The 12935-nt window shown below is 54.5% G+C and overlaps 1 protein-coding gene across 2 annotated transcripts in view; it reads right to left on the bottom strand.

Moving 5' to 3' along the window:
• Window positions 1-12935, bottom strand: part of PLEKHM2 (pleckstrin homology and RUN domain containing M2) — a 38429-nt gene that overhangs the window by 8343 nt on the left and 17151 nt on the right. The window contains exons 2-8 of one of the 2 annotated variants that reach the window (XM_079912877.1): window positions 7865-7971; window positions 7364-7473; window positions 6694-6793; window positions 5995-6082; window positions 4959-5145; window positions 3579-3638; window positions 309-537 (exon numbers count right to left, since the gene is read on the bottom strand). In XM_079912877.1, coding sequence (XP_079769003.1) covers window positions 309-537; window positions 3579-3638; window positions 4959-5145; window positions 5995-6082; window positions 6694-6793; window positions 7364-7473; window positions 7865-7971 — 881 coding nt within the window. The remainder of the gene's footprint in view (window positions 1-308; window positions 538-3578; window positions 3639-4958; window positions 5146-5994; window positions 6083-6693; window positions 6794-7363; window positions 7474-7864; window positions 7972-12935) is intronic. The other variant, XM_079912878.1, reaches the window with a different exon arrangement.

Below are 12935 nucleotides of genomic sequence, written 5' to 3'. Positions count from 1 at the left end.
TTGGAACGAAGTCCAGGCTGAAGGTGCTTTCTGGATGGACCAGACAAATGCCCCAGCAGTCTGGGCACGGCCCCAGAGGCCGGCCATGTTGATGCCTGTGTCACCCATCTTCCAGACTCGGGCCCTCTGTTTCCTCTTGATCAAAGAACTACTGAGCAGGGGTGAGGTACCTAGTCTCCGGGAAGATGTCCAAATGCCCTCCGGGGGGGAGAAGGTCCTACTCTGCGTGCACTAAAAAGTGATGCTAGGAGTGGACAGGATGGACACCAGGACACTCACCCAGCTTCTCGAGGCCCCTCCCCACTGACCTGATGACCTCGAGCTCTGTGCAGGTGTCTGGCAAGTCCGGGGTATGGGGCTCCCCCTTCTCCTGAGAGGCGGTGTGCACAGGGGTGGTGTCGGAGGAGGACACGGTCTCTGCCTGGTCCTCATTGAAGGGGTTGTGGCGCTGGGTGGGACTCTTGGTGGAAGCCTTGCTGCTGGCCGGGTCCGAGGCAGTAGAGCGGGGGCCACTGACAGTGTCTGTGAGGTCTCCATCTGGGAGAACAGGAAACACGAGACAGCCCGTCAGACACCAGCTGGGGACCACAGGCCCCCAAAGCATGCCTTATCTCAAGAGGGAGGCAGGTGAGTTCTTTGCAGGGAAATCTGATCGGGGTGGCCTTGTTTCAGGAGTAGAAGCCCCAGGCCAACAGGACACGGGATTTGTGCTTTAAGAGCAACTTGGAGGAATGCCATCACCACCACCACTGGGCCCCCCCCCCCCCCCCCACCGAGAGCTCACAACAATGTGGCCAAGTTTGAGTTAAGAGCTCCAAGGTTAAGCAGCCTCCAGGCTTAAGACCCTTGGGGATGGTGACCCTGATGCCTCAGAAGATGGGCTGCACACCTCTCAGCTTAACCTTAGAGCCTCCTTTAGCGCCAGACACCCCCGACCAGACTGAGATACCCAAAGCCCTCTGAAGGGTCCCCCACAGTGGCAGATACAAAGGAACAAAGGAAGAGAGAAGAGAGCCAGGATCAGAGAAAATGAGGGGTGCAGAGGCTGCAAGGCCAGGATAGGGTCCAAGGGTGAAGAGCGAGGGGGAGGGGCAGGAAGGAGGACCCAGGGCAGAGAAAGAAAGGTGCGCAGAGCGGCTGCCCCTCGCCGCCACAGATGCCTTGTGGGCCCTTCTCCTTCGATATCCCACCGGGCACCCCTTTAAGGCGGGTGCTGAGAACACCATTTCATCCAAACCTCAGCCTGCCTACTGGTCCTCTCTGGGCACACTCTCTCCCAGGGCTCCCCCCGGGAGATGACGCAGCCCCTCTAGAGAGGAGCTGGTTTAACGGCTGCCCTCACCTCCAACCGTCCATCCCAGGTCACTGGAACGGGACGCAGAGGGGAGGGAGTGTCAGCATGAAAGCACATAGGGTGTTTATCCAGTGGCAGATGGGAGGCCGCCCATGCTGGCAGAAGAGCCTGGGTGACAGTTAACGGCAAAGCACACAGGATGTTCACGCTCCAGCTGCAGCTCGCACACATCTTGCTGGCCTTTATCTGCCAGAGGAGACGTGGCAAACATGCTTCCCACCCTCAGCCTCACCTGGAAGGGCCAACCTGCTTAGTGGATCTTGGAAACCTCTGGGCAGCTGTCTGCTGACGCAGCACATCATCAGAAGTACACTGTCTTTTAATATAAGGACAAATGAGGGGGCAAAAAGCAACTCCCAGCTCTGCCAGAAAGACACTAGTGAAATATGAGACTGTCTTCAGATGTCCAGGGACCCCAGCCAGAACCCTGGTTCTCAGACGCAGAAAAGCCTGCCCTTCAGCGTGAAAGAGGCCTCCTGCCAAGCCCACGCGTTCCTGGTCCAGCCCGAGATGTGCGGTTACATCCCCCTTGGGGAGGGGGTCCCAAGAGGTGGGCAAGCAGACCATCGGACGTGGTGGGGGTCAAGGCTGGGATACCCACCAGTTCTGTTTTTTTTCTGGCTGTGCTGCGCAGCAGCACGCGGGATCTTAGTTCCCCGACCGGGGATCAAACCCGTGCCGTGCCCCCTGCAGTGGGAGCACAGAGTCTTAACCAACTGGACCGCCAGGGAAGTCCCTACCCCCCAGTTATGTAAATGAGCCAAGGACCATGGGAAGGCCTCCCCAGTCCCCACCCCAGGGCCCAGAGCTGCCCTCCAAATCCTGCTCTCCTCCAGGTCTGAGGAGGAGACAAAGCCTCCCCAAGGAAGCTTCCAGAACCGGCTCAGGGAGGCTTCAGTGCTCTAGGGACTCAGGAAAGCAGGAGATGGCTGCTGGGACAATCTCAGCCCGCCCTGGAGCCCGGCCCGGCCCGAGCAAGCAGTGACTGGGCTGTTAGTTCTCAGGCCACAGGGAGCTCTGGAGGGCTGCAGACGAGGCTCAGGCCCTGCTTGTCAAGTGACTGCAACAGGCAGCAGGTAGCTGGGTCAGGAGGGGGTTAGTTGTTAGGGGGGAGGGGGGCGGAATCAATGCCCAGCATGTGCGCTGCGAGAAGAGAGGCTGAAAGGATAAATGATGTTGTTATGATGGAATTCTGGATTTCAAGCTCATCTTAACTTAAAACGGGGGACTCTTCCATGGTACTCTGTTGGCCAGATGACATAATTTATTTTTCCCAATGCGATATCTTCCCTCTAACTTAAGCTACTGCACACTTGCGTTACTTGGGAAAAGATCATCTATCAGATGACGGCTCTAACAACACGGGGCTCAGCTCCGAGCAGCAGGGAGAACCGCCGTCCCGCGGCTCTGGGTGACCAGTCGGCACCTCCTCCTCCAGAGGCTGCCCCCCTGCCCCCATCCTGGGTGGAAGTGGCCCACGGGGCAAGAGGCTGTTTAGTAAGGCGGGTCTGGTTATGGCCTCAGCTTTAAGGAGGAAGGATTAACCTTCTCAGAAACATGCCCTCTGCTTGGAATGATCCCAGGAATCCTCATGACTGTTCTCGAGCCCAGAAGTGGCGTCACCAGCAGAAAAATGCCCAAGCATTGCTGCCACCTAGTGGACAGGGTGGGAGGGTTGACAGATTTTATTTTAGTCGGCCTTAAAACTTCAAAGAGAATCTCCCTAGAGGGAGTTTCAGTCATGCCAGGGCAATTTCCCTCATTTGGACCTCAGTCTCTTTCAAAAACACCCGAGGGGAAGCCATTAAGAACAGAATCGAGCCCCTCTGCCTTTGCTTCCTGATGCTTCTGATACAGAAGCGCATCTGACCTGAATAGGAGCCTACAACCCACATGGTCAAAGGCAGTGTTTCCCTGCGCACATCTGGTGCATCGACTGGCACTGGAGTCAGGAAGGGTGATCCGTGTGTCCCCGAAACGCAGACACTTAGTGACTCCACAAGGCCACTGCATAAAGGCAGGAGTCCTGCACTGGGAGAAGGGGTTGGCCTAGGACTCAAGGTCAAGTTCTACTGCAGAATTCCATCTACCAGAACACCAAACTTGGCTTTATTATGATCATTGACATTATTAAAAATAATGAGCTGATTTTGAATCATGCAGCAAGCTTGGTATGGAAACGTTGCAAAACAGGAAAAGAGGGTAACAGCGGACTCTGTCCCACCTTCCCAGTCTGTGCTGGGTACAGACGGCACTGCTGGAAACACATCTCCAAAATCATAATCTATAAAAATGAGGGACAAAACTGAAGATTAGAAACACAGGCAGTGGAAGGGCAGGGAGGGTGGGGGCAACAGGGTGGGAGACATTGGGAGAAAACAAGAGAGGAAAAATTAAACTTTCTACATTTTATCTGACAACATCAGGGGAATTTTGAGGACCCCAGCTCCTTCTCAGCTCCAGTACTGGCCCAGTAGCCTCTGACCAGCTAGAAAGACCTGGGGGCAATCGGTTCCAACCCCAGAAGGACATGGCTCCCCTGTACCTAACCTCCTTTCCTGTCCCTGCTTTCCTTCCCTCCACCCCCAGCAGCTGAGATGAGGTGGGCTCAAGGGGACACTTCTTTCCCTGGGCAATCTGGCAGCTCCCTTGAGGCCTGTCCCTCCGGCTTCTGGCGAAAGCCCCTGAGCCCAACCCAAGGAGACTGAGCTGCCATCTCCTGCTTCTACAACGAGCGACACAGGCCTTGCTAACAGCGGGTCTATGTCCCTCCCTGGGACATAGCGCCACAGCACAGGCAGAAATAAAGAAAGAAGAAGGTCAAGGTCTCAATGTTAATGCAATTGTAGGGAGTCCCTGGGGCTGAACTTGTGCTTGGAGCCCCTTCCCTGCAGGTGGGGTCCCATAAATGAAGAGCTCTGATCCCCACAGGCGACGAGGCGGGGAAAACAGCCAGTTTTATTAGATGAACACGGAGGCCGAAGGTTTGGAAGAAATCAGGCTGTTCCAACCAGTTGTTGGACCAAGATAACAAATGACCTACAGGCGTGAGGACGTTTTCAGTCTTTGATGGCATGAGTGTGATGAGTGTGAACACCTCCAACATGCTGGCAGGTATGGGAGGGACTCAGAAATCGATGGACCCATGGGAAAGGGGGGCGAGTCTTCCTCCAAACTTTAGACCCATCAGGTCCTCCCTCCTTCTAGGGGTCGCTTATAGACTCTTTCCACCTAAAATCGAGGGTAGGATGAACTCCCCTGAAGTGGGTGGCACTCACCCCTGGAATGTCAGGAAGAGTTTCCAGGCTGCCCTGCTAATCCCCCCGACCTCAGAGAACGGCCCTGGGCATATGGCTACAGGTTTCTGGAAAAGGGTCTAACATTCGTAAGATCTCACTTTGGCTTTTTACCCCCAGTATCAGTTTTTGAGCCACCACAGGGACTCTGGGGAAATGAAGATCTGGGAAACGACTGGCCCCGTTTAACTCCGAATTTCCACCACTGGACCAGAACCAGCCAAGAAAGACTCCCCTCAGCCAGGCTTACGCGGCTCCAAATCCGTTTCGCCACAGAGGCCGGACCCCTCCCTGCCCCGGGCACTCACCCTCACTAGACGGGGCGATGGCACTGTCGTCCCACTCCAGGGTGGTGGAGGTGACGGAGTTGAAGGAGTTGAGGGAGAGGCTGTCCGAGCCGTGGACCGAGCTGGGGAGGCGGTCTTCAAAGTCCAGCAGGTACTGGGGTTTGTAGTAGTCGGGCATGTAGGGGGCCAAGTCTAAGTAGGGGGCGTCCTGGGGAGAGAAGGGGAGAGGCAGGCTTGGGTGATGGGAGGCCTGGGTGGACCCAAAGGCACGGCCTTCCAAGGATCTGCCTTCACACCCTCCCAGGCCGGTGTTTCTTTGGAAATCTATGTCCTTACGGTGCTAAATCCAGAAATAAGCTGTTCAAAGGAGGACTGTGAACGGCTGTGGTTCGTAAGGCTGTGGACTTGGGGCCCAGAGATGACAGTGCCCACTGGGCCTTCTGACCCTCCTTGACCTCTCGTATATTAGAGTCGCTCATTTGCTCCAGTTTCTACTACTTTTCAGTAGCCAAGTTCCTCTTCCGGTCTGTGCTGCCGGGGTTGGGACCTAGGCTGGTGACCCAATTAGGACGGGGCGGCTGCGCGCATCTTGACAAGACCGCAGAGGAGCCTCTGCAGCTCCTGGGCCGCCCTGCACCTCTCCGGTGCGTGACCGTGACCGTGACCGTGACCGTGAGGGAGGCCGGGAAGCAGGGAGCTGAGAGGCTCGCAGGATCCCGGGAGGCACAGGGATGAACCTGCCTCGTCTCTCGACGACGACTCACGTCCTGATCACGAAGGAGAATACTCCAGTGCTAAAATGCTCCAGGCAATGCGGCTTTTCTCCAATGTGGGACAGAGAGACAGGAAGGAGTCCCCCAAACCAGGAATTCTGGCCAAGAGAGAATCACCTCAACCCCACACCGTTCCACTGGTCAGACCCTGAGCTGTTCCCTCACCTGAACGGAAAGGACGGCGCTCAGACTCAGTCACACCCGTCAGGCTCCCTGAGCGGGACCACGCGCCCAACCCGCCCGCCCCTCTGCCCCCAGGAGCAGCGAGAGCCGTGGCGTCTCACCAGGTCCAGGTCGAAGCGAATGAACTCCAGCCCAGACACCAAGGTCAGGAAGAGGGTCAGGTGGTCATGGCTGCAGACCAGGGCATTCCTGCGAGACACGGGAAGGGGCGAGGGTAGTTCTGGGTCTGGTTACCAGCGCGGCCCCGCCTCCCCCGCAAGCCAGCTGCGCTGAGGTTCGGCACGTGGCGTCCCTCCACCCCAAGCTTGATGCGGTCTTCACCCACCCCCTTCCAGCGCTCTCCGGCTGACTTAGGGGCCATACGACACTTTACTGCCCTGCCTGTGTCTCCACCCACCCCCTTCCAGCGCTCTCCGGCTGGCTTCGGGGCCATACGACACTTTACTGCCCTGCCTGTCTTCAGATACGGGGCGGGGCCGCAGCAGCTCTAAATCCCCTGTTCCCGCGGCAACCCCAGCGGAGGCTGAGCCTCCAGTCAGGACTGAGGCCTGGGTGGGGGATCGGGCAGGGGCCGACTAGGCACCAAACCGCTCCCAGGAGCCCGGCCGGAACCAGCACACCTGGCCAGGGCCGTCACAGGCAAGCTCCCCTGGCCCTCTGGCCATCGCTGACGTGTCCTCAGCACGCACCGCCAGGCTGGGCCTCGGGGTGCCACAGCGCGGTGTCTGCGTGTGACGGGAGACTTTGGGACGGGGCGCGGGCGCCCTGGAGCGGCGTGAGACAGCGCTCCGGACACTCACTTGACGTAGTACTTGTGCAGGAGACCCAGGTTCTCCTGGAACAGCCGCAGGTAGCTCTCCAGGGAGTTCTCGTTGAGGGCCAGGTACAGCCAGGCCCGGCCTGCAGACAAAGGGCAGGAGTAAGCCACTAAGGGGTGCTGGCTTTCCTTGGCCCAGCAAGGGCGGGAAGGGCAGCAAGAATGGCGGAGGGGAGCCAGCGCCCCAGCAGCCTTCTCTCCTGACGGAGCGCCGCACCCTGAGACCTTGATTTTCCCCGTCAGACCCTAGCCTGTAACTGGCCAGGAAACTTGGATGAACGGGGCAGATCGCAAACTCCAGGTGGGTTGAGAAGTGCAAGGACTTTTCACTGATCCTGTAGCTGACACTGACCCTGGCTCAGGGAGAGAGGCGAGACCCCCCCCACTAGGTGCTCGGGCTGGGATTTGGTAGGAGCCCCGCTCTCTTCAGCATCTCACTTTCCCTCCTCACAGCCACGATGCTCCGGCCAAATGTCATGTGCGGGACCAAGAGAGGCCTCGTGGAGGGCGCTGGCATTTTAACCAGCCTCCGCCACTGGACACCACAAGGCACTCGGCCTCCCGGGCGGACCCTGAGGTCACACCTGAGCCCCAAGCTGCCCACAGGGAGGGCGGGACTGGTCCCGTCGCCGAGTCCCCCCGGTACTACTCACTGCGTCCCAGGTTGGTGGCCACGTGCTGCAGCACCTCGATCTGCTTGATGGCCTCTCTCCGGGTGAAATGCACCACGAGCACCCAGTAGCCAGAGGAGAGGTCTTGCAGTCTGAGAAAACAGGACAGGAGCTGCTATGACCTAAACGGGGCCACCCTGGGAAGCTGCAGTCAGTTGGTCCACCAGCCTTCGTGTCACGAGGAAGCCCAAGGCTGAAAGCAAGGGATTCCCAGCGGGACCCCCAGGCGGCCACCAGGCCTTCACACCATCATTTCATCGGTCGCTAATCCTTTCCCCAGTCATTCATGCCCGCTCAGAGACGGATTACTGGGATAACCCCAGACAGTCTGCAGCCCACCTGAGTGAGACAAATCGTTTTCTGCTAAGGGACAGAAGAAATAAAAGGCAGACGAGGCTAGGGACCTCCCTCTGAGGGCTACTCACGGGCTCGGGGTCCTGCCCTGCTGCTCTGTACTGTCCTCTCCAGAGGCCACCTCCTTACCCATAGAGCAGGGCGTGGTCCAAGTGCTCACACAGACGCTGCAGGACCTTATCGTGGTTCCGGATGGCAGGGGTCTCATCTTCACATGCAGCAAAGTAGCTCTGCAACTGAAAGGGAAAAAAGGAAGTTCCCCCAGATTAGAAATGGGTAATAAAGAGGAGGGCCATGGAAGTTCTGGAATCAAGAAGGGAGCCGAGAAAACCAGTCAAAGGATGTATCTGTGTTGACCAGCAGAGAGTCGACCTCAAACTGCCTACACCAACTGCTTATCCTATACTGCATGTTCCAGAGGCACAGGAGGACACGTAGAGCCCAGTCCCCACGAGGTACTCAGTAAGTGCTTGGCACGATGACAGCTCGACGCTGGTGAGGAATTCATGGTCTATGATGTGGGTCTCCGGTGGTACCAGGCTTCAAGCCAGGGCCGCCGAGCTACACAACTCCAGGGGCACTGCCTACAGTGCTACGTATATAAATGAACACTCAGTGCCCAGTGTAAATCCCCCTGCCCCACCCCTGGAGTTGGTCACACGGTGGCCCGGCCTGGAGCTGTCCCTCTGCACAAACTAAGGGCTGATGGACGTGGGCACCTGCTCCAACGGCCTTCTTGCCAGAGGCTGACATGGGACGCTGGACTTACCTGAGGAAGCCGGCCAGGCTGGATAAGGATCCAGGTACCTTGCCAGGCTCAGGTCAAGCCCCACACCAAGAAGGACACTGTTCCCAGGCTGGACTGAAAACAGGAGATTTGGCCAGTAGGCGAGATGAGCTGCAGCCTGAGGAAACCCCAGCAGGCTGACAGAGGTGAGGGCAGCTCGCTCAGCTCTGTTAAGGCCTAGAAAGCCCAGATCAGGACTGAGTTCTCTGCAGCCACAGTGAGGAGGGGGCCCTGTCAGGCGAAGCGCCGGGAGAAAAGTCTTTCCCACTTCATTGGGCCACACTCTGGTCTGCTGCTGCCCTTCTAATGGCCAGAAGGGGAAGAACACACAAAAAAGAGCACCCATCCCTGTACACCCATCTCAGGTTTAAGCTCCTGGCTCTGGGGAGACGTGCTCTCAAGTTTTTTCTGGAAGCAGTGGTAGAGACAGCAGCAGCAGACAGGACACATCGACCACGCCTGCAAGCACGCGCTCTTGGCGAGAAGCCAACAATGCAGCTCCCACAACAAAAATAGCTTCTCTTACTCTGTGGCCTGGAGTGAGCCCAGCAGCCCTGCTGGCCCCGGACAGGCCTCGGTCCTGCAGGGTCTGCCCCTCCTTCCCAGAGGCAGGCAAAACAGAGCCCCAGGAGGAGAGGTTTCTAGAACTGAAAGAAAGAGCAAAGAGCCTACGAAAACTGCAGTGGCCGAAGGTATGCCTGCACGGCTTAGTACTGAGAACCATGACGTCGGGGGCCAGGTTTTTTTTGTTATTTTTGTTTTTAATTTCAAAATCCAAGTAAATCTGAGATCAGAGATTCTTAGATGTTAGAACTGGAAGGATCTGTAGAGAACTAGTACAACTCCCTTATTAAAGAAGGAAAACAGAGGCTTATTTATTTTCTTGATTATAAAAGTAGCCACACCCACCATGCTTGAAAAACATGGAAAAGTTTAAAATTTTACTGATCTTGACGCGCAGACCCAGCGGCCATGGCTCGCGGGCCCAGCCACTCCGCGGCACGTGGGATCTTCCCGGACCGGGGCACGAACCCGTGTCCCCTGAATCGGCAGGAGGACTCTCAACCACTGCGCCACCAGGGAAGCCCCCTGATTTATTTTTAAACAGAGAAGGTGACTAAGGCCAACAAAGGTTAAGTCCTTCACTATGATTTTCAGCTAAGTGAGGGAGCCACAGCTGGAACTCGCACTCCTTTTTCAGGTCAAGATACCTTAAAAAATAAATATTCTGAAAGCAGTATTTGCTCATTGTAAAAGTTTAAGCAACATGGAAGTGTGTATAAATGTAAAGACCTCCTCTCCCCTGTCCCCCACTGGGAACAGCCTGTGTGTGTGCCCTCCCAACTCTTTTCCTGCATACATAGACTTAAAAAAAAGTGAAATGGGATCACACTGTACTCATTGTTCTGAAACCTTTTCCTTAATAGAAAAAGATTTAATAAGCCATTTTTCTAGACTATTTTGTCTAATTGATCCAATGTTTCTTCCAATACGTCAAACGTATACTTCCATATCATTACATACAGATCCACTCCATTCTTTTTTTTTTTTTTTGCGGTACGCAGGCCTCTCACTGCTGTGGCCTCTCCCGTTGCGGAGCACAGGCTCCGGACGCGCAGGCTCAGCGGCCATGGCTCACGGGCCCAGCCGCTCCGTGGCATGTGGGATCTTCCCGGACCGGGGCACAAACCCGCGTCCCCTGCATCGGCAGGCGGACTCTCAACCACTGCGCCACCAGGGAAGCCCGAAAAATGGTATTTTTGCAAAACTGAGTCTTTCCATCCATGAACATGGAATTTTTTTTCCCATTTATGCATGTCTTCTTTTACATACTTGGTAAGGTTTCCAGCTTTCTCTGGATAGGTCTTTCACATTTGAAGGGGAGAGGCTGCATACATACACATAGTACTAAGAGTTAGGGAACAGTCTGTAACCAGGAGACAATTTCTGCAAAAAGTATAATAGAAAGAGTGTATAACATGGTGGTGAAGAGCAAGGGCTCTGGACAGGAAACATGTGTCCAAAGACTGGCTCTGCTACTACAGAGCTGAGTAGCTTTGGCAAATTAACCCTCTAACCCTCATTTTTTTCTCATCTGTAAAATGGATTCAAAAGATAGTTTAGAGCTGAGCTGTCCAATACAGCCAGCCACTAGCTACATGTGACTATTTGGATTTAATTAAAGTTAAAATTAAACAGAAGTAAAAATCCAGTTCTTTAGTTGCACTAGCCCCATTTCAAATGTTCAGTGGCGACTGTACTGGACAGTGTAGACATAGATATCAGTCCATTATTGCAGAAAGGTCTGTTGGTTTAGGGGATCAAATGATATAAAGCATGCAAAAGGCTTAGCATAGATCCTGGTAAGCAACGAGTGCTCAGTAAGCATTAGCCAAGATTCTTTTATCTATCTATCTATTGGCTGCGTTGGGTCTTTGTTGCTGCGTGCAGGCTTTCTCTAGTTGTGGTGTGTGGGGGCTACTCTTTGTTGCGGTGCGCCGGCTTCTCATTGCGGTGGCTTCTGTTGCGGAGCACAGGTTCTAGGCAAGTGGGCTGCAGTAGTTGTGGCTCGCGGGCTGCAGTAGTTGTGGCTCACGGGCTCTAGAATGCAGGCTCAGTAGTTGTGGCGCACGGGCTTAGCTGCTCCACAGCATGTGGAATCTTCCCGGACCAGGGCTCGAACCTGTGTCCCCTGCATTGGCAGGCGGATTCTTAACCACTGCGCCACCAGGGAAGCCCCTAGGCAACATTCTTAAGAATAATGAAGCCACGGTGACGGTTCACGCAGCATTATTTACAACAGCCAAGCTATGGAAGAAATCTCAGTGTCCATTGACAGATGAATGGATCAAGAAGTGGTATATATACAATGGAATATTACTCAGCCATAAAACAAAACAAACAAACGTAACAAAACAGATACAGACTCATAGCTACAGAGAACAAACTGGTCGTTTGCTAGAGGGGAGAGGGGTGGAGGGATGGGCAAAATAGGTGAACGGGACTAAGAGGTACAAACTTTCAGTCATAAAATAAATAATTCACGGGGAAGTAATGTACAGCAGCAGTCCCCAACCTTTTCGGCACCAGGGACCAGTTTCGTGGAAGACAATTTTTTCCACGGGCGGTGGGAGGAGGGGATGGTTTCGGGATGATTCAAGCGCATTACGTTTATTGTGCACTTTATTTCTATTATTATTATGTTGTAATATATAATGAAATAATTATACCACTCACCATAATGCTGACAGCAGGTGGAGCTCAGGCGGAAATGCGAGCGATGGGGAGCGGCTGTAAATACAGATGAAGCTTCGCTCGCCCGCCCGCCACTCACCTCCTGCTGTGCGGCCCGGTTCCTAACGGGCCATGGACCGGTACCAGTCCGTGGCCCGGGGGTTGGGGACCCCTGATGTACAGCATGGGGAATATAGTCAATAATACTGTAATAACTTTGTATGGTGACTTATCATGGTGATTTTATAATGAATAGAAATATCGAATCACTATGCTGTACACCTGAAACTAATATAATGTTGTAAGTTAATTACACTTCAAATAAATAAATAAACAGAAGCAACAGTGAACCCATATTCTCAGCCACACCAATGACACACCACTTAGCTAAACGTAAGTTCAGGGGCAAAGAAGACTCAGTGATGTTCTCTGCTCTCAAGAACCAGTATCCTGTTCACCAGCTCATTAGCAGGTGGTTCCAAAGCCTATTCTTTAACCACTCTTTTACAGCAGGTTGATAAAAATTTTCCATTATCTCAGGGAACAAGGAGACCTTCCATCAATGTGACAACCCAGCACAGTTCTTGAGAGGAGCAGGAAGGCGAAAGGGACTGTCTCTGAGTCAGTGACGGGAGCGTTTGGGGAGCTCTGCCAACAGCTTGAGCTCACACTCCGGGAGCTGGTCACAAAGCACCACATAAAGATGCACAGCTGAAGTCTTCTTCCCCCGCCATGGAGAGGCAGCTGCGAGGAGCCACTCACGGCACCAGGAAGGTCACAGGCTCTGAAAGTGGGAGGAGAGCAAACATCGAGGCCTCATTTGAGGGCCCCTGAGCAAGCGAATCAATGAAATGAGGATAATGGACAAATTTTACTCCAAGTTACTCTTCAGTGACACACAATACTTGCTGGTGGAGCTACCACTGGCTGTAATTAGAGCCATCATTTATTGAATGCTTGTTATGTGCACTAGGAAGGCAGCAGACAACTTGGATTTTTTTTTTTTTTCGGTACATGGGCCTCTCACTGTTGTGGCCTCTCCCGTTGCGGAGCACAGGCTCAGGACGCGCAGGCTCAGCGGCCATGGCTCACGGGCCCAGCCGCTCCGCGGCATGTGGGATCTTCCCAGACCGGGGCACGAACCTGTGTCCCCTGAATCGGCAGGCGGACTCTTAACCA

The sequence above is a fragment of the Stenella coeruleoalba genome, assembly GCF_951394435.1.
Source record: "Stenella coeruleoalba genome assembly, chromosome: 1".
NCBI classification, from domain to species: domain Eukaryota; kingdom Metazoa; phylum Chordata; class Mammalia; order Artiodactyla; family Delphinidae; genus Stenella; species Stenella coeruleoalba.
Note: the sequence above shows the minus strand (reverse complement) of the source record. Positions and strands in the feature narration are given on the sequence as shown.